Genomic DNA, 21,571 nt, shown 5'->3' on the forward strand with positions numbered 1-21,571 from the left:
AATTTCCTATCCCGCCAAACTAAGCTTCATAAGTGAAGGAGAAATAAAATACTTTACAGACAAGCAAATGCTGAGTGATTTTGTCACCACCAGGCCTGCCCTAAAAGAGCTCCTGAAGGAAGCACTAAACATGGAAAGGAACAACCGGTACCAGCCCCTGCAAAAACATGCCAAACTGTAAAGACCATTGAGGCTAGGAAGAAACTATAGCAACTAACGAGCAAAATAACCAACTAACATCATAATGACTGGATCAGATTCACACATAACAATATTCACGTTAAATGTAAATGGGCTAAATGCTCCAATCAAAAGACACAGACTGGCAAACTGGATAAGGAGTCAGGACCCATCAGTGTGCTGTATTCAGGAAACCCATCTCACGTGCAGAGACACACATAGACTCAAAATAAAGGGATGGAGGAAGATCTATCAAGCAACTGGAAAACAAAAAAAGGCAGGGGTTGCAATCCTAGTCTCTGATAAAATAGACTTTAAACCAACAAAGATCAAAAGAGACAAAGAAGGCCATTACATAATGGTAAACAGATCAATTCAACAAGAAGAGCTAACTATCCTAAACATATATGCACCCAACACAGGAGCACCCAGATTCATAAAGCAAGTCCTCAGTGACCTACAAAGGGACTTAAACTCCCACACAATAATAATGGGAGATTTTAACACCCCACTGTCAACATTAGACAGATCAACGAGACAGAAAGTTAACAAGGATATCCAGGAATTGAACTCAGCTCTACATAAAGTGGACCTAATAGACATCTACAGAACTCTCCACCCCAAGTCAACAGAATATACATTTTTTTCAGCACCACACCACACCTATTCCAAAATTGACCACATAGTTGGAAGTAAAGCTCTCCTCAGCAAATGCAAAAGAACAGAAATTATAACAAACTGTCTCTCAGACCACAGTGCAATCAAACTAGAACTCAGGATTAAGAAACTCAGTCAAAACCGCTCAACTACATGGAAACTGAACAACCTGCTCCTGAATGACTATTGGGTACATAATGAAATGAAGGCAGAAATAAAGATGTTCTTTGAAACCAACGAGAACAAAGACACAACATACCAGAATCTCTGGGACACGTTCAAAGCAGTATGTAGAGGGAAATTTATAGCACTAAATGCCCACAAGAGAAAGCAGGAAAGATCCAAAATTGACACCTTAACATCACAATTAAAAGAACTAGAAAAGCAAGAGCAAACACATTCAAAAGCTAGCAGAAGGCTAGAAATAACTAAAATCAGAGCAGAACTGAAGGAAATAGAGACACAAAAAACTCTTCAAAAAATTAATGAATCCAGGAACTGGTTTTTTAAAAAGATCAACAAAATTGATGGACCGCTAGCAAGACTAATAAAGAAGAAAAGAGAGAAGAATCAAATAGATGCAATAAAAAACGAAAAAGGGGATATCACCACCGATCCCACAGAAATACAATCTACCATCAGAGAATACTACAAACACCTCTATGCAAATAAACTAGAAAATCTAGAAGAAATGGATAAATTCCTCGACAAATACACCCTCCCAAGACTAAACCAGGAAGAAGTTGAATCTCTGAATAGACCTATAACAGGTTCTGAAATTGTGGCAATAATCAATAGCATACCAACCAAAAAGAGTCCAGGACCTGATGGATTCACAGCTGAATTCTACCAGAGGTACAAGGAAGAACTGGTACCATTCCTTCTGAAACTATTCCAATCGATAGAAAAAGAGGGAATCCTCCCTAACACATTTTATGAAGCCAGCATCGTCCTGATACCAAAGCCTGGCAGAGACATAACCAAAAAAGAGAATTTCAGACCAATATCCTTGATGAACATTGATTCAAAAATCCTCAATAAAATATTGGCAAACCGAATCCAGCAGCACATCAAAAAGCTTATCCACCATAATCAAGTGGGCTTCATCCCTGGGATGCAAGGCTGGTTCAACATACGCAAATCAATAAATGTAATCCAGCATATAAACAGAACCAAAGACAAACACCACATGATTATCTCAATAGATGCAGAAAAGGCCTTTGACAAAATTCAACAACCCTTCATGCTAAAAACTCTCAATAAATTAGGTATTGATGGGACGTATCTCAAAATAATAAGAGCTATCTATGACAAACCCACAGCCAATATCATACTGAATGGGCAAAAACTGGAAGCATTCCCTCTGAAAACTGGCACAAGACAGGGATGCCCTCTCTCACCGCTCCTATTCAACATAGTGCTGGAAGTTCTGGCCAGAGCAATCAGGCAGGAGAAGGAAATAAAGGGTATTCAATTAGGAAAAGAGGAGGTCAAATTGTCCCTGTTTGCAGATGACATGATTGTGTATCTAGAAAACCCCATTGTCTCAGCCCAAAATCTCCTTAAGCTGATTAGCAACTTCAGCAAAGTCTCAGGATACAAAATCAATGTACAAAAATCACAAGCATTCTTGTACACCAATAACAGACAAACAGAGAGCCAAATCATGAGTGAACTCCCATTCACAATTGCTTCAAAGAGAATAAAATACCTAGGAATCCAACTTACAAGGGATGTGAAGGACCTCTTCAAGGAGAACTACAAACCACTGCTCAATGAAATAAAAGAGGATACAAACAAATGGAAGAACATTCCATGCTCATGGGTTGGAAGAATCAATATCGTGAAAATGGCCATACTGCCCAAGGTAATTTATAGATTCAATGCCATCCCCATCAAGCTACCAATGACTTTCTTCACAGAATTGGAAAAAACTACTTTAAAGTTCATATGGAACCAAAAAAGAGCCCGCATTGCCAAGACAATCCTAAGCCAAAAGAACAAAGCTGGAGGCATCACGCTACCTGACTTTAAACTATACTACAAGGCTACAGTAACCAAAACAGCATGGTACTGGTACCACAACAGAGACATAGATCAATGGAACAGAACAGAGCCCTCAGAAATGATGCCGCATATCTACAACTATCTGATCTTTGACAAACCTGACAAAAACAAGAAATGGGGAAAGGATTCCCTATTTAATAAATGGTGCTGGGAAAACTGGCTAGCCATATGTAGAAAGCTGAAACTGGATCCCTTCCTTACACCTTATACAAAAATTAATTCAAGATGGATTAAAGACTTACATGTTAGACCTAAAACCATTAAAATCCTACAAGAAAACCTAGGCAATACCATTCAAGACATAGGCGTGGGCAAGGACTTCATGTCTAAAACACCAAAAGCAATGGCAACAAAAGCCAAAATTGACAAATGGGATCTCATTAAACTAAAGAGCTTCTGCACAGCAAAAGAAACTATCATCAGAGTGAACAGGCAACCTACAGAATGGGAGAAAATTTTTGCAACCTACTCATCTGACAAAGGGCTAATATCCAGAATCTACAATGAACTCAAACAAATGTACAAGAAAAAAACAAACAACCCCATCAAAAAGTGGGCAAAGGACATGAACAGACACTTCTCAAAAGAAGACATTTATGCAGCCAAAAAACACATGAAGAAATGCTCATCATCACTGGCCATCAGAGAAATGCAAATCAAAACCACAGTGAGATACCATCTCACACCAGTTAGAATGGCCATCATTAAAAAAGCAGGAAACAACAGGTGCTAGAGAGGATGTGGAGAAATAGGAACACTTTTACACTGTTGGTGGGACTGTAAACTAGTTCAACCATTGTGGAAGTCAGTGTGGCGATTCCTCAGGGATCTCGAACTAGAAATACCATTTGACCCAGCCATCCCATTACTGGGTATATACCCAAAGGACTATAAATCATGCTGCTATAAAGACACATGCACACGTATGTTTATTGCGGCACTATTCACAATAGCAAAGAGTTGGAACCAACCCAAATGTCCAACAACAATAGACTGGATTAAGAAAATGTGGCACATATACACCATGGAATACTATGCAGCCATAAAAAATGATGAGTTCGTGTCCTTTGTAGGGACATGGATGAAACTGGAAAACATCATTCTCAGTAAACTATCACAAGGACAAAAAACCAAACACCGCATGTTCTCACTCATAGGTGGGAATTGAACAATGAGAACTCATGGACACAGGAAGGGGAACATCACACTCCGGGGACTGTTGTGGGGTGGGGGGAGGGGGGAGGGACAGCATTAGGAGATACACCTGATGCTAAATGACGAGTTAATGGGTGCGGGAAATCAACATGGCACATGGATACATACGTAACAAACCTGCACATTGTGCACATGTACCCTAAAACCCTAAAGTATAATAAAAAAAAAAATCAGAAAAAAAAAAGATAAATATCACATACATATAATTTTTGAATCACTTAAGAGTAAGTGGTGTACATCATGTGTATTTTCTAAAAATAGGTTGTTCTTCTGTATAACCACGCTGCAATTGTCAGCTTCAGCAATTTTAACATTGATGCAATCATTTAATCTCATCTATTGTCCATATTCCAATTGGTTGCTTCCCCTAATAATGTCTTTTTTCTCCCACACAACAGGATCCAGCCTAGGATTAAGTATTGCCCTTAGTTGTCATGTCTCTTTAGTCTTCTATAACTCATAACATTTACTCACGAACACACAAAAGCATCCCTTTTAATTCAGACATCAGTTTTATTTGAATTACACACTTTCCAATTAACATTGCAAGGAATCCCTGCCAATCCACTGCTCCTAGATTTGTCCTCAGTGGCACTCATCCTTCCTGATCCCTCTTACACTGGAACTCCAGGTAGCACAAAGTCTGTTTGGGTGGTAGGTATAGTTATGGCCTCCCAAAGCATTTTTTTTTCTCCTTACCCTTGAAAAGATCTACAACTGCAAATTTTGTGCCAAGTAAATGTGAACTGGCACTATTTATTTAAAAGATTATAGCCTTCAATACATGGCTGGAGAATGCCACACAGACTCTTGTGTAGTGGCCAACTAACAAATCACTCCATTGCCCTAAAATATTTTCTCAATCGCCTCCTCCACCTGTCTCCCTCTGAAGTACCATGACCTTTTGGCCAACGGAGAGAGCTCATTCCTCTTCTATCACTCTGATAAATGTAGAGCAGAGATGGCTGTGGTTGAAAGGTACAATCTAAACAAAGCCTCCAGATGAGAACTTTTGATGACTATAGTTTCTATCTGAGCCCAGTAGACAGTTACTAATCTATATAAATGCTGTAGTCAAACCATATGGGTGGGAGAAACGACTACTAAATGGAAATCACCGACACACTGGCATACTGATAAACTACACCTCTCCCAATGTCATGGTTTATTTGCATGCAATCCCAGCTAAATCAATATCGCCATCTTAATCAAGAGGGAATTACAGGCTGTGGCAGAGAGGTATCATTGTAAATAATTATATCAGAGCCATTTTCAGACACACTGCATGCTGAGTTGAAATGTTTAAACAGATATGAGGAGAAGGAAAAAAAAACCTCAGAGAGTGCTTGAGGGCTGTTTGTGCCCTGAGTGGTGATTCAAGCAGTCGTTGTCTTCATGTTCAAACCTTAGAAGGGCAGTGCCCAACTGAGAGTCTAAGGGTCAGGAAAAGAAAACAGTGGCAGCATTGTGGATGTGCACAACATGAATGAAAGATTTGATAATCTTAAGTGAAAATATCTAGGCTTTTTTCCCCTTTTAATCAGAAAACATCATCTCTGTGCATTTTCTAGGAAGAAAAATTCCCTATACAGTTGCCATGTAAGACATGGCAGATTTGCAGATTGCCAGAGATCCAGTTTGGAAAGAGGATCACTCCCTGGCTGGCTGGGAACACGTTCATGGAGACCCAGGGCATTAAGCCCAACTCAGGCTTTTCAGCAGCAAATAGAAATTAAGAGAGGTAGAATGGCAGGGAGAATAAGTCAAATGACATTCATTTATGCCTAAAGTTTTGTCAATTCTTTTTAATCTGTTTTTTTCTTTTCCCTAATTTGTATTCTAGTATTTGAGAAAGAAAATCTGCTTAAATTAAGAAAGTTTGAAATGGTGTCTGTGAATAAGGAAATGAGATTTTCTTAACTTCAAGTGCAGGCAGCATCAAAGCAGGAGAGGTGCAGTGGAAGAAACACTGCTTTAAAGAAAAATGACTTACAATTAGCTCTAAGGAGGCAGTTTGAGCCACACTGGCCTCAGCCCACAAGGGCATTGTTTATATGCAAACGATTCCTTCTGAAGCACTAGAAAACACTTCCTTCCCTTGAGGAGGTAAGCATTCTCTTGAAATCTGGTCTATTCTACTCAATTTGGTTTATTTTTTTTCTTGGTATTTCTAAAGTAAATGTCAACTTTAGCTCCTATTGGGAATGAACGTAAATTCCAAATTAATCCATTTTCCCTGTTCAAATACTGTCCGATACATATGATGTTGCCATCATAGCTGCTTTGCAGTGGTGCCTTACTAACAGGCTCCCCTGAGAACAAAGTCAGCCAGTACACCTAGAGGATGCGGATGTTGAGGACACTGGGGCAGGGAGCTTGTAGCAGCTGCAATGAGGCAGAGGACGCGCTCATTTATGCCTAAAGTTTTGTCAAGTCATTTTAACCTATGTTTTTCTATTATTTTTACTATTATTAATCTATTTTTTAATCTTTTTTTAATCTATTTTCTTCTATATTTCTTTCTCTGTCCCTATTCTTGGACACATCTGTAGGGGCAGAGCCCAGCCCACCTGGACACTAAGCTACTCCCATGGGATAGGTATACTTGGGGTCCCCTTGGCAAAGGGCTATCTGCAAAAGGAGAGAATGGCCTTTGCCAATCTCCCACCCAAACAGAGCCTTAGCTCACCTTGCCTAGAAGAGGGTGAAATATGGGCTCTAATTTCTAGGGCCCACCTACGTGTCTTGTATTATTTCAGCCAATAATAAATCTCTGTCAATGAAAGATGCTATTGAAATGTTGCCAACCAAATCTCCCCCTCCACAGGACCTCATTACTCTCCATCTGGCATTCACTGGCCTTTCCCTCTGAGGATCCCCTCAACTCCAAATATCTAAATCACCAGATACTGCCAATTTGACATTGGAAGTCTTTCTCTGCTTTGTACTTCTCCCATTCCCAATATGCCTGTTCATCACCTGTCCTCCATCTAACTATTGAGAGAACTGCTGGGCCACACTCCCTGCCTCTGGCCACCAGCCTGCAGCCCAGCCATCACACCACCACCAGAGAGATAGATAGATGGTGAGTGGGTGGAGAGAGGGAGTCATGTTACCTAGGACCTAAAACCCTTCAGGTGTGTGTTAGTCGGCTTGGGCTGCCATTACAAAATACCACAAACTGGTGGGGGTTAATCAACAGAAATCTATTTTCCCGCAGTTCTGGAGGACAGAAGTCCCAGAATAAAGTGTTGGCAGATCTGGTTTCTTCAGAGGCGTCTCCTTTTTGATTGCAGACAGCCACCTTCTTACCATGTCCTGACGTGTTTGCCCCTGTGTGCACATGTCTGGTATCTCTATGTCTTAATCTCCTCTTTATAAAAGCACAGTGATATTGGATTAAGGCCCACCCTAACAGCATCATTTTAACTTAATTACCTCTTTAAAGGCCCTACTTCCAAACACAATGAAATTCTGAGGTACTGGGTGTTAGGGCTTAATATGGCTTGGTTGTGTCCTCACCCAAATCTCACCTTGAATTGTAATAATCCCCACGTGTTGCAGGAGGCACCTGGTGGGAGGTAATTGAATCACAGGGGCGAATTTTCCCTGTGCCATTCTCGTGATAGTGCATAAGTCTCAGGAGATCTGATGGTTTAATAAAAGGGCAGTTCCCCTGCACATGCCCTCTTGCCTGCTGCCATGTAAGACGTGACTTTGCTCCTCATTTGCCTTCCACCATGATTGTGAGGCCTCCCAGCCATGTAGAACCATGAGTCCATTAAACCTCTTTCCTTATAAATTACCCAGTTTCAGGTATGTCTTTATTAGCAGCATGAGAACAGACTAATACAGGGCTTCAACATATAAATTTTGGGGGGACATAAATCAGGTCCTAGCACTGCTTGAATAATGGAAGCAATGTGGTGACAGTTTCCAGGCCCAAGCTTAAGAAACTGAGAGCTTTGCTTCGTATCTGTCTGTGACACTTGCCCCAGGGACAAGGAGGGGAGGCTACGTGTAGTTCTGTCTCATAGCCCCTGCTACAGTCCCATCAACCACCCACATGTGGGTAGAAGCTTTCAAGATGACCCCAATCCCAGCCATCCTTGCACTGCAACCACATGACAGACCCTGAATGAGAATCTCTTAGCTGAGCCCAGTTATTTCCCAGAACTGTAACAGATAATAATATAAGGAATAAAATAAGGGTTAAATTTTAAACCACTAAGTTTTGATATGATTTCTTATATAGTAACTGATAAACAAAAATGTTATTTTTGTGTGAAATCCAATTATGGCATTGACAACTAATATATAAATTTAAACACACACAAAAAAACACTGTTCTGGCCAAATACCACACATTTGTGAGCAGCCAGTTTCTAACTTTTGTTTGCTCTAGCAATTCCCAAACCCTTGGAGTACCTTACTAACACCCTGCTCTTTCAAACCTTCATGCCTTTGTAACACTGCTCCCTCAACCCAAGCATCTCAGTTGCCTAGTTTTTCTCAGCATAAAAACTTGCTAACTGTTGTTGAAGAAATGAACAGGTAACCAGATAATCAAGGACTGATTATACTGAGGTTGATTTCCATCTTCCTTAATTTTCCCTTGAATCTTTATCATAAACTCTCTTCAACTAAGGTAAGCTGATCTGATTCCATCCTCACAACACAATGGCTTTGACCTTTTCTAAATCTTTATTCTCCAGCATCCCACCCTTGAGGCTGCGGGAAGGTTAGTGACTTCCTTTCTGTTTCTTTGGATTGTGTCCTTAGTCTCTCTCTTCCTTCATCTTTCCTCTGGCAGTTCTGTTGTTTATCCACTTTTCTCTTTAATGGCTTTCAATCATTCAAGGTAGTTTTTGAAGCAGCAGTAGTTCACCAGATACTGCACTCTGCCCTGCCTGAGGATACAGAGATGTAGACAGCACAGATGTCACTGAAGCACAATGGTCTTAGAACACCTTCCAATAAATGAGAACACCCCTCATTTCATACTAAAACTCACTGTAATCCAGAGATGATCTGTAGATACACAGATCTGCTACAGTCCAGATCCAATCATTCCTTCTTTTTCACAAATAATAATCAAAAACTTGCTAACTGTTGTTGAAATGAACAGGTAACCAGATAATCAAGGACTGATACTGTAAAAAGAAAATTCTTTTTACAATAGGAAATTCTTGGCTGCCTGGCTTTTTCTTCATCCCAGCAAGAGCCATTCAGCTTGTTCTTTTGCTCTTAAAAAAATCTTGCAACAGCCAGGCACGGTGGCTCACCCCTGTAATCCCAGCGCTTTGGGAGGCTAAGGCAGCTGGATCACTTGAGGTCAGGAGTTCAAGACCAGCCTGGCCAACATGGCGAAACCTGTCTCTACTAAAAATGTATAAACATTAACCAGGCATGGTGGCAGGCGGCTATAGTCCCAGCTACTTGGAAGGCTGAGGCAGAATTGCTTGAACCCAGGAGGTGGAGGTTGCAGTGAGCCGAGATCGTGCCACTGCACTCCAGCCTGGGCAACGGAGCGAAACTCCATCTCAAAAAACAATGATACAAAATAAAAAAATCTTGCAACTAAAATTGTAGCTAAATGTCTCCTAAACATTTCCCCTGCCTCTACCTCTCCACCACTGCAGTTCTTCCTATACAACATTGATAGATTAATCTTTTTTAAATGCCATCTAAAACTATCATCAGAGACTCTCCACATACATTAGAAGCTCCAAATTCCACAGACTAGAATTCAAAGGCATCTGAGGTCTAGCCCGGACCTATTTCTTCAGCCTCCTCTCCTGTAACACCCACCCCATGACCCCTGAGCTCCAGGCAAGTACATCCCCTCACAGACTCTCAAAGTCAGAATGTCTCCCCCAGCTATGTGGCTTTCACCCACTCCACCAGGTCACAATTTATTCCTCCTACTGGCTTAAGAAGCCCCTCAAACCTGTCCTTTCATGATGCCTTCTCCTATGGCCCAGGATCTTAGAAACACACCCTTCTCCGAACCAGAAGTCCGTAGATAATACAGACTTCTACAAATTCAGATACTTGTCCTTACATTCTCATCACTCTACACATAGGTCCTGCATCTCAAGGGAGACTATAAGTCTTTCAAAGGCAAAAGTCACGTTTTGTAGTAACTTGATATCCCCAGGGCCATGCATGATGTCTAATGGTAAATGCTCAATAAATGTCTGACAAATCATACTTGATTGTATGAGTGGAAACTGTTTGCTTTGGTTATTGATTAGACACAACCAAACTGACAGTCAAACACCTCACTTCGGTCAGTGACCTTGACTTTCCTGACCCTGTAAAAACGTGTAAAACTCAGCAGGATTTACCGGTCACTCTGTAATTAAATAACTGGCCAGTAGTAATACACTGTAAACACCACCTAAAAAGAAGCAAAGCCCAAAACAAACAATGCTTACCTCTAAATCACACTTGATGCCCCAGGGAAGGCACCTTAACGGCTTCTGAAGAATAGGCGAGAGCCCTGAGAAAAGGGAAGCAAAATGATTTTGTTTTCTTTATCCCACAGAACCCTGAAATTAGCGTCCATGCTGAAACAATCTGAGAGTAGCAGATCAACAAGTGTCTGACTTCAGATAGGTGAAAAGGCTAAACTGAAAAACAGGCCAATTTGTATAATTGAAAAATCATGTCAGCTCAGAAGGCAGGGCTCACCTATGCTGAGTGGCATCGAAGGGGAAAGGGGCGTAACCTATAAGCAAATAGAGTCATGTTGCCAAACCTGTATCCAATTTATGTAAGAATGAAGAGATAATAAGTGCCTTAGATTCTGCTTAGATTTTAAGTGGTGTTTAACAAGACTATGAAGATGGAAAAACCCGACCAAGAATCCGCAAGTTGAAGTTACTCAGGAGGCTGAGGTAGGAGGATGGCTTGAGCCTGAGAAGTTGAGGCTGTAGTGAGCTGTGATCATACCACTGTTCTCCATCCTGGACAACAGAGCGAGACACTGTTGCAAAAGAAAAAAAAGGCAAGTTGAGGCAAAGTTTTCCAGATTATTAAAAAGATGAATACAGTGAATAATGTTTTATCATTGTTTGCAACCCAACATATACATTATGACAAGACAACACATTATGACTTTTACTTAAATGGTATTGTTCAAACACATTTAAGCATTTCCATTAAAGACTCCTCATTTCGTAGGTAGTTAAGAGTGAGGTCAAAATTAGCCAAGCATAGTGGCATGCACCTGTCCCAGCTACTTGGGAGGCTGAGGCACAAGAATCGTTTGAACCTGGGAGGAGGAGGTTGCAATGAGCTGAGATTGTGCCTCTGCACTCCAGCCTGGGCGACAGAGCAAAATTCTGTCTCAAAAAAAAAAAAAAAAAAAAAAGGCCAGGCGCGGTAGCTCACGCCTGTAATCCCAGCACTTTGGGAGGCCGAGGAGGGCAGATCACGAGGTCAGGAGATCGAGACCGTCTGGTTAAAATGGTGAAACCCTGTCTCTACCAAAAATACAAAAAATTAGCCGGGCATTGTGGCGGGCGCCTGTAGTCCCAGCTGCTTGGGAAGCTGAGGCAGGAGAATGGCGTGAACCTGGGAGACAGGGATTGCAGTGAGTCGAGATCGCACCGCTGCACTCCAGCCTGGGTGACAGAGAGAGACTCCGTCTCAAAAAAAAAAAAAAAACAAAAAAACAAGAAAGAGTGAGGTCAGGAAACACTGGGTGACTGTCAGGCACGCAGGCCTCCTGACCTGCAGGTCAGCAGGTCTCCACTTACATGTACTGCCCCTATCTCAAAAAGAATAGGATCTCCAGAAAGAAAGGGTCCAAAGATAAAGTTTCTGCATTAAATGACTCATAAATGGAAAACACTCAATGTAATATACATTTGTGATTATTAAGAAAATTGACTTCTTGGAGTTGAGTTGACTTCCTGGACCAAGGATGACAAACTGGGTTCTTCACATGAGCCAATCTGATCAATTGTCTGAAGATTCCAAAGCTGTCTCTGGGTCTGGTAGGAAAAAGTGGTGCAATAGATTAGTAAGTCTGTCATGGGCAAGGAGAGTCATGTCATGGTAGCAGGCATGACATGTATTTACCATTCCTGATTTAGATACTTATATGTTGAACGTATTGTGGATTTTCTCTGGCTCTGTCTGGTACCTGAATTCCATTCTCTCAACACAAAAATAGCTACTTGCACAGGTCAACCATCTCATAGGAGAAATAAATAATAGGGAAGCTGAGAGCTCCCTTGCTTCAGGTAGAACCATCTAATTGAAAGGCTGAATCAGTATGTCTGAATTATTTGCTTTGTAAATATATCTCAACAAAAAAAAATCATAGAATATAAAGATTCCAATTTCCCTTGAAGGAAATCACATTGTTCATCTTGGAGGTGGTAGGCATTTCACAGTGAAAATAGTGAGCATGTCATTTACAATCCACTGTACAAGAGATAGTATAACATTTTAAAATATTAGCTGATTTATTTCTCTCACTATTTACCCCCTGTCCCTTTCTTACCTCTCTCCCAACTCCCACTTCAAAGACAGAATATATTATGGGTTCACTTTTCAGTGGAAGGATTTGACAAGACAGTAACACTGGAATTGTTAGCGGCAGCGAATTCGTTCGGGTCTACAGCAACCTCAATTCTTGCCTCCTCAGAAGGAAGAATTTGAAAAAGGGGCATAAGACAGAGTGAAAGACCAAGGCAAGCTTTAGAGCAGGAGTGAAAGTTTGTTAAGAAGTTTAGGGCAGGAATGAAAGGATGTAAAGTACACTTGGAAGAGGGCCAAGCGGGCAACTTGAGGGAGTCAAGTGCACTGTTTGACCTTTGACTTGGGGTTTTACACATTGGCATGCTTCCCGGGGCGGTGGGGGGAGTGGTGCGGGAAGTTTGCATCTCTTCTCCCCTGATTTTTCCCTTGGGATGGGCTGTCTGCATGCGCAGTAGCCTGCCAGTGCTTGGGAGGGGCTGCACACGCAGTGTGTTTACTGAAGTTGTATGCATGCTCACTTGAGGACTTCTTCCCTTACCAGTCCAGTGTTCCAATAAAGTCATATACCAGTTAACCTCCACCATTTTGCCTCTTAGTCTGCATGCTTGAGCCCACTCACCCAACTCCTGAGATCTTATCGGGAAGCTGATCACCAGCTCCAGGATTTTTCTATCTACTTGGAGACTGATGTTCCCTGGCGCCAGCTGTAACCACTTATTTTAGAAAGACAGCTTAACAATGCCTGACCATCACCTGATGGTCATCTGACATTCTGGAGTGGGGTAAGGAGGGAGCCTCTCCTGCCCCACTCATGCCTGCCTAGCTACCTACTGTAACAAAATCGCCTGCCAGACACTTGCATTTCAGTTTCCAAAAGCTTAAACAGAGTTTGCAAGCAAGCAATTCTCAGGCCATGTATAGCCCAAAGCCATGTTTTGTGGCCCTGCAGAGCACAGTAAAAATTTCTGAATTATTTGCCAATGTTCCAAAATCAGAGAGTTCACATGAACTTCCACATTTCCACCCTGCCTTTTATTTTAAAAGCAGAACTGTCAACACTAATCCTGTCTTCCTTAGGGCAACTCTTAGCTCAAGCTGAGTAACAACTTCTCCCTTTAAAAACCAATACACTGGATCTGGGCACGATGGCTTGTGGCTGTAATCCCATCTACTTGGGGAGGTTGAGGCGAGAAGATTGCTTGAGCCCAGAAGTTCAAGACCAGCCTGGGCAACATAGAGTGACCCCATCTCCAAGAAACAACAAAAACTATACATCAAGTAAAAACAAAGCAAAAAGTAACAACCCTCTCCTTTTCACCTTGATCCCCATCCACCTGCTTCACTGATTACTTATCTCTCTGGCCTCTATGGGTTTGGGTGTGGGAATTTGCGCCAGAAGGCCTAGACCCTGGAAGGGAATCAGGTCAGCTGCCATGGAGGCAACACCTTCATGAGAGTAAGTACTTGTGAGGGGAAAATCAAGTTCAAGGGATTAGAAATTAGAATAAAAATTCCTGCAACAGGGACAAGGAAAATAACATCGTAGAGTCTAGAATAAATACTATTTCTCAGATGGGCGTGGTGGCTGAAGCCTATAACTCCAGCACTTTGGGAGGTTGAGATGGCAGGATCATGTGAGCTCAGGAGTTTGAAACCAGCCTGGGACCATGTCTTTGCAAAAAAACCTTTAGAAAAATTAGCCAGGTATAGGGATGCATGCCTATAGTCCCAGCTACTCAGGAGGCTAAGGTGGGAGGAATACTTGAGCCTCAGCGTTGAGGCTACAGTAAGTCATGATGGCACCACTGCCCTCTTTACTGGGTGACAGAGTGAGACCCTGTCTCAAGAAAAAAAAAGAAAAAAGAAAAAAAAAAAAAAAACTCTCTCCCATGCAGGGAGTCAAGAGGAAGACAGCTGGACCTGCTGGGGCTCCATAGTGAGAAATGACCACCAAGGCTGTGCTCATGATACATCAAGGGATCCAAGAAGCACCAGAGGATTGGCTCACAGTCCTTTCCTTTGTCTTCCTTTGTCGTAGCTGGGATTATAGGTGTGCACTGTCACGCCCGGCTAATTTTTGTAGTTTTAGTAGAGACAGAGTTTCGCCATGATGGCCAGGCTGCTCTCGAACTCCTGACCTCAAGTGATCTGCCTGCCTCGGCCTCCCAAAGTGCTGGGATTATAGATGTGAGCCACTGTGCCTGGCCAGAAGAGCTGGTTTTTAACAGCTGCCAGCACCTCATGTTACCAACACCCAGAGAGAAGATTATGTTTGGTCTCTGAACCACTTAACCCAAATAGACAGCCCTCACCTCACAAAATCCAGAAATACCCAACACCCCCCCAAACGAAAGATTGAATCCTGAATACTTATAAATTAACGTGGAGAGGAGGAAAAGAAAGTGTTGTACCTCTGCATGTCATAAACCAAGCCAGTTTGAGAGTATTTAAGCTACGACAATGGCTCACTTCTTCTAGTTTCTTCTTTGTTATCTACTCCACATCACTTATTTGGCATTAAACCTATCAAACAGTGCCTGGTAGCATTTATTTGCTGGTTTACTCTGTAGGCATTTATTGTACGTCTATTAAGTGACAGGCACTATTCATGGCTCTGAAAATACAAAGATGTGTAGTGAGTTGACCCTGTCATCTCAGGCTTAGAGCTACCTGGAGAGGTGGCTATAACTATGTATTACAATGACAGTATCAGGTAAGAATAATTTGGTAAACAATTTAAAGAGCATTTCAAAAAGTCCAACACTCTTTCATGGTAAAACCAGTCAGAAAACTAAGAATAGAAGGGAACTTCCTCAACCAGATAAAGGGCATCTACAAAAACCCACAACTAATATCTTGCTGAGTGGTAAAAGACTGGATGCCTTCCCCTAAGATCAGGAATAAAACAAGGATGTTCGTTCTTGACACTTCTATTCAACATTATACTCTGGCGGTACTAGCCAGAGCAAGTAGGCAAGAAAAAGAAATAAAAGGCACCCAGATTGGAGAGGAAGCAGTAGAATTGTTTCTATTCACAGATGACCGGATCTTATATATATAAAATCCTAAGGAATCCACTGAAAATATTTAGAGCTAATGAACAAGTTCAGCAGTTTCAAGACACAAGATCAGTATACAAACATCAGGTGAATTTCTATACACTTGCAATAAGTAATCCGAAAATGAAATTAGCAAAACAATTCCATTTATAGTAGCATCAGAAAGAATAAAATATTAATGGTAATAAACTTTTTAAAAAAGTAAAATATTACACTCTGAAAACCACAAAACATTGTCTAAAGAAATTAAAGATCAATGTAAATGCAAAGACATTCCATATTTACAGGGATCAGAAGACTTAATATTGTTAAGATTGTTAACATGACAATATTCTCCAAATTGATCTACAGATTTTATATAATCCCTGTTGAAACTCTAGCTGCCTGTTTTGCAGAAATGGGCAAGCTCATCCTAAAATTCATATAGAAATGCAAGTAACTCAGAAGAGCCAAAATAGTTTTGAAAAAGAAGAACAAAGCTGGAGGACTTACACTCCCCATTTCCAAAACTTACTACAAAGCTACAGTAATCAAGATAGTGTGATGCTGGCATACGGCTAGATATATAAATCAGTGGAACAGAATCAAGAGTCCAGAAATAAGTCCTTACATTTCAGCGCAATTGATTTTTGACAAAGGTGTCAACACAATTAAATGGGGAAAGAATAATCTTTTCCACAAATCATGTTGAAACAACTGGAAATCCACAGGCAAAAGAAGGAATTTGGATTCATCATACCATATACAAAAATTACCTTAAATTTTATCATAGATACAAATTTAAGAGCTAAAACTTTCAGAAGAAAGCATAGGAGTAAATCATTATGACTTTGGATTAGACAATGGTTTCTTAAATATAACACCAAAAGCACAAACAACAAAAGAAAAAAAGATAAATTGGATTTTATTAAAATTAAAAGCTTTTGTGCTTCAAAGTACATCATCAAGAAAGTTGAAATGCAACATATGTAATGGGAAAATATTTGCAAATTATACATCTGATAAGGAACTTGTATCCATAATGTATAAAGAAATCTTAAAAAGACAACCTAATTTGAAAATGAACAAAAGATTAGAATAGACATGTTTCCAGAAAGATATACAAGTGGCCTGTGTCTTAGTCCATTTGTGCTGCTATAACAAATTACCTGAGATTGGGTAATTTACAAAGAACAAAAATTTATTTCTCACAGTTGTGAAGGCTGAAAGTCCAAGATCAAGGCACTGGCAGGTTCAGTGTCCAAGGGCCTGGTCTCTGTCTCTTGTTGGGGTACCCTCTGGAGGGGATGAACACTACACTCTCACATGGTGGAAGGCAGAAGGGCAAAAGGGTCTAGCTAGTTTCCTCCAGCCTTTTTATAAGATCACCAATCCCATTCACAAGCGCTCTGCCTTCAGGACTTAATCACTCCTAAAGGCCCCATTTTTTCATGCCATCATATTAGGGTTTAATTTCCAATATATGAATTTTGAAGGGACACATAAGTTCAAATCATAGTAGCCAGTAAGCACATGAAAAGATGTTCAACATCATTAGCCATCAGTAAAATGCAAATCAAAACCACAATGAAATATCACTTCACATCCCCTAGGATGACTAAAATAAGAAAGATAGACAGCAAGAGTTGAGGATATGGAGAAACTGGAAGCCTTATACATTGCTGGTGGGAACTGCTGGTGGTGCCACTGCTTTGAAAAGTAATTTGGCAGTTCTTTAAAATGTTAAACATCACATTTTTATGTGGGCCAGACACTGCAGCTGGTGCCTGTAATCCCAGTTATTCAAGAGTAGGGCAGAAAGATCACTTGAGGCCACAGGAGTTTGAGACCAGCTTAGGTGACATAGTGAGACTCTGTCTCTTTAAAAAAAAAAAAAAAGTACTGTATGACCTGGCTATTCCACACCTAGACATATACTTAAGAGAAATGAAAACATATGTTCACACAAAAATGTGTACATGGATGTTCATAGCAGCATTATTTATAATGAGCAAAAAATAAAAGCAACACAAATGTCCATCAACTGACAAAGGGTATGTCTATGCAATTCAATATTATTCAGCATAAAAAGAATAAAATACTGATTACATAATACAACACGGATAAACTTTCAAAATATGCTAAATGAAAAAAGCCATTCACAAAGGACCATATGTTATATAATATCATTTATATAAAATGTCTAAAATAGACACACCTGTAGACAGAAATAGACAGAAAATAGATTACTTGTTGCCAGGGGTTGGGGAGAGGGAGAATGGGGAAGTGATTGTTAATGGATATGGGGTTTCTTTTGAGGTAGTAGAAACATTATGAAATTAAATAGTGGTGATGGTTACACAGTTCTAATACTATACTAAAAAAACAAATTAACAATTTAAGAGAGGGAATTTTATGATATGTTAATTGCATCACAATAAAATTTCTGGGTTTCTTTTTTTTTTTTTTTGAGATAGAGTTTTGCTCTTGTTGCCATGGCTGGATTGCAGTGGCACGATCTCAGCTCACTGCAACCTCCACCTCCTGGGTTCAAGTGATTCCCCTGCCTCAGGCTCCCGAGTAGCTGGGATTACAGGTGTCCGCCACCACACCTGGCTAATTTTTTGCATTTCTAGTACAGATGGGGTTTCGCCATGCTGGCCAGGTTGGTCTTGAACTCCTGACCTCAGGTGATCCAGCCGCCTCAGCCTCCCAAAATGCTAGGATTACAGGCATGAGCCAACATGCCCAGCCCAAAACTGTTATTAAAAAATACTTTTGCTGGACGCGGTGGCTCATGCCTATTATCCCAGCCCTTTGGGAGGCCGAGGTGGGTGGATCACCTGAGGTCAGGAGTTCAAGACCAGCCTGGCCAACATGGCGAAACGCCGCCTCTACTAAAAATAGAAAAATTAGCCAGGCGTGGTGGTGGGTGCCTGTAGTCCCAGCTACTCAGGAGGCTGAGGCAGGAGAATCGCTTGAACCTGGGAAGCAGAGGTTGCAGTGGGCAGAGATCACGCCACTGCACTCTAGCCTGGGCAACAAAGCGAGACTCCATCTAAACAAACAAACAAACAAAAACTACTTTTGACTGCAAGTAACAGAATACTTAAGAGTGGCTTAAACCTTAAAGACATTTACAGTTTATGTCACAACATGTCTGGAAGCAATTGGTCTCAGCATTCACTCAAGGGCTCCGAAAAATCATCAAAGACCAAGGCACTTCCTACGTTTCCACTCTGATGTTTTCACTCATTTGCTTTTGATTCTCATGTTTGTCACCTCATGATAGATCACATGGCTGCCGCAGCTCCAGGCATCACATCCACATTCAAGACAGGATGAAATGGGAAGGGATGATGAAGCAATTCCTCACTTGGATCTGTTCCTTTTATCAGAAAAGCCAAAGACCCACCAATATGCTTTGCCTTTGTTTCACTGGCCCAAGTGGTCAACTAGGTCTGTAAGGGAGATTGGAAATGAGAGTGCTTCTGGTTTATTCTACCACGAGACTTGAGAAAGGGAAAAAAGTGTGTTGCGAATGTCAATTGTGTTAGCCAAGCAACAGTGTGTTTCCAATGGTGATGCGCCTGCTGAATATCTTCACTTGTGTCAAAGGTGCCTCAAAATCATCATATCCAGCTCTCAGCTCATCATCCCTCTTCCCCTCTCCACCATTCACCAAACCTGGTCCTTCTCCACCACAGACCTGGCTTCCTTCACTCCTTTTTTTCCCTCACCCCTGGACCTAATCAATCTTCAAGTCCTATTTTACCTCCTAAGCATGTCATGAATCGTCTGCTTCCTTTGATCTCCTCCACAGAGTTTAAGAAACCTTCACCTCCTAAGCATGTCATGAATCGTCTGCTTCCTTTGATCTCCTCCACAGAGTTTAAGAAACCTTCACCTCCTCCCTCACTGACATGCTTGCCTCCACTCTCTCCTCCCTCCGACATACTCTCTACACAGTGCCCAGACCATAGCTTCGAAATGCAAATTAGGGCCAGGCTTGGTGGCTCACGTCTATAATCCCAGTGCTTTAGGAGGCTGAGGCAGGAAGATCATATCAGCCTGGGCAACATAATGAGACTCCATTTCTAAAAAAAAGGAAATTTTTTTTTTAATTAGCCAGGTATGGTGGCGCATGCCTGTAGTACCAGCTACTCAAGAGGCTGAGGTGGGAGGATCACTTGAGCCCAGGAGTTTGAGGCTGCAGAGAGCCATGATAGCACCACCGCACCCCAGCCTAGGCAATAGAGCCAGACCCTATCTCAAAAAAAAAAAAAAAAGGCAAATTAGCTCATCTCACTGTGCTATCTCTTATTCTCAGAAGGCTTCTCATTGGAAAAGCAATAAGAACTAAGATCCATGAAGTTCCCTCATGGTCTTGCCTGCCTGGCCTCTGCACATGCTGTTCCTTCTGTCTAAGCGTTTCCCCCTGTTCCTCCCCTAGTTAATTCCTACTCATCCTTCAAAGTTTAGCTCAAACATCCTTCACTCCAAAAACTCCCCGATTCTCCAAACCATGGCAAATCCTCTGTGATATGGTCCTATAATATGTAGTTTGCCTTTCATCCATTTAACACAAATACAATTACCTCAGTATGTAATTATGTGTTTAACATCCGTCTCTCCTACATGAAAGTAAGCATTGTCTTCCTCTCTGCTCCTTCTCCCTGCCCTAGCACAATACCTCACACATGGAAGGCACACAGATTTTGTTGAAGATACGAAATAAATGAACTAATGAATACCAGAAAGTATTCAGAGCCAATTACTAACACAAAGAAAGCTGCTGAAGCAACTCTGCACCTGGGGAGCAAAGGGAGCACGGGGAAGATGGAAGAACTTTGACTTTCTCCACAAAGCACAATATTGCCTTCCTTGTGGACAAAATCTTCATGCAGTAGCAGCCTTTGGGTGCCTGATTGCTAGAGCATTCCATGATATTTGTTCAGGTATTATTTTCTAATCCTTTCTTGTCTCAAGCCAAGTTTCTTGAAGGCTAGAATAACATCTGATAAGGAAGAGTACTAGCGTGGAGTTAGGCACAAGACAGGTAACTAATTGCTTAATTGAGTCCTGAGATCACTGAGGTGTAACACCAGTGCCTTCTGGTCTCCAAAAAAGTTATATGGAGCAAGCAAAAAGTTATAAGTGTCTTGAGGGCAGGGACAGCATGTTATAATCTGCACCTTGCCTGACACATGAAGGACCAATAAGTGCAAATGCAATAAATGCTCACTGAATTGGGACCTACCACGTGTCAGGCATGCCAGGTGCACGGAATGAACAGCTCAGTTCACCAGCACCACTCTTTTTTTTCTTTTTGAGACAGGATCTCACTTTGTCACCTAGGCTGGAGTGTAGTTGCAAGATCTCAGCTCACTGCAGCCTCAACCTCCTAGGCTCAAGCAATCCTCCCACCTCAGACCCCCAAATAGCTGGGACCACAGGCACACGCCTCCACACCTAGCTAATTTTTTTGTTATTTTTTGTAGAGACAGGGTTTCACCATGTTGCTCAGGCTGGTCTCGAACTTCTGAGCTCAAGTGACCTGCCCGCTTTGGCCTCTCAAAGTGCTGGAATAACAGGCAACCAGCGCCACTCTTGACTTCTCATTTTTTCTCCTACAATCTCCCATGAGATCACCACTTTACAGAAAAGAAAGTGCCAGATACATATGTTTGGCGTGAGTAACCTGCTTTAAAAGTCCGGACATAGTATCAAAGCAGACCACAACTTGCCCTCCTGATTTAAGGAAACAAGAGAGAGTTGTGGGGCTCAAACCCACTCTCCTCTAAGTGATGGAAAAAACTATTTTATCTCAGTTGTTCAAAGCATATCTAGTGATTCTTTTTCCCCAGCACAGTATGGAATCACATAATTCAGGCCAGTCTCATTGACCCTAAATCCTA

The 21,571-nt window shown here is 41.4% G+C and overlaps 1 protein-coding gene across 5 annotated transcripts in view; it reads right to left on the reverse strand.

The window, feature by feature from the left end:
* DACT1 (dishevelled binding antagonist of beta catenin 1) overlaps positions 1–21,571 on the reverse strand; it is a 143,890-nt gene that overhangs the window by 78,552 nt on the left and 43,767 nt on the right. For 2 of the 5 annotated variants that reach the window (XM_063644566.1, XM_063644565.1), the window contains exons 5-6: positions 11,995–12,122; positions 10,560–11,110 (exon numbers count right to left, since the gene is read on the reverse strand). In XM_063644566.1, the coding sequence (XP_063500636.1) occupies positions 12,006–12,122 (117 nt within the window). In that variant the 3' untranslated portion in view covers positions 10,560–11,110; positions 11,995–12,005. Of the gene's footprint in view, positions 1–7,909; positions 9,030–10,559; positions 11,111–11,994; positions 12,123–19,065; positions 19,115–21,571 lie in introns of those variants that run through there. The other 3 variants (XM_063644567.1, XM_063644564.1, XM_063644569.1) reach the window with 3 other exon arrangements.

The sequence above is a fragment of the Symphalangus syndactylus genome, chromosome 8 (assembly GCF_028878055.3).
Source record: "Symphalangus syndactylus isolate Jambi chromosome 8, NHGRI_mSymSyn1-v2.1_pri, whole genome shotgun sequence".
NCBI lineage: Eukaryota > Metazoa > Chordata > Mammalia > Primates > Hylobatidae > Symphalangus > Symphalangus syndactylus.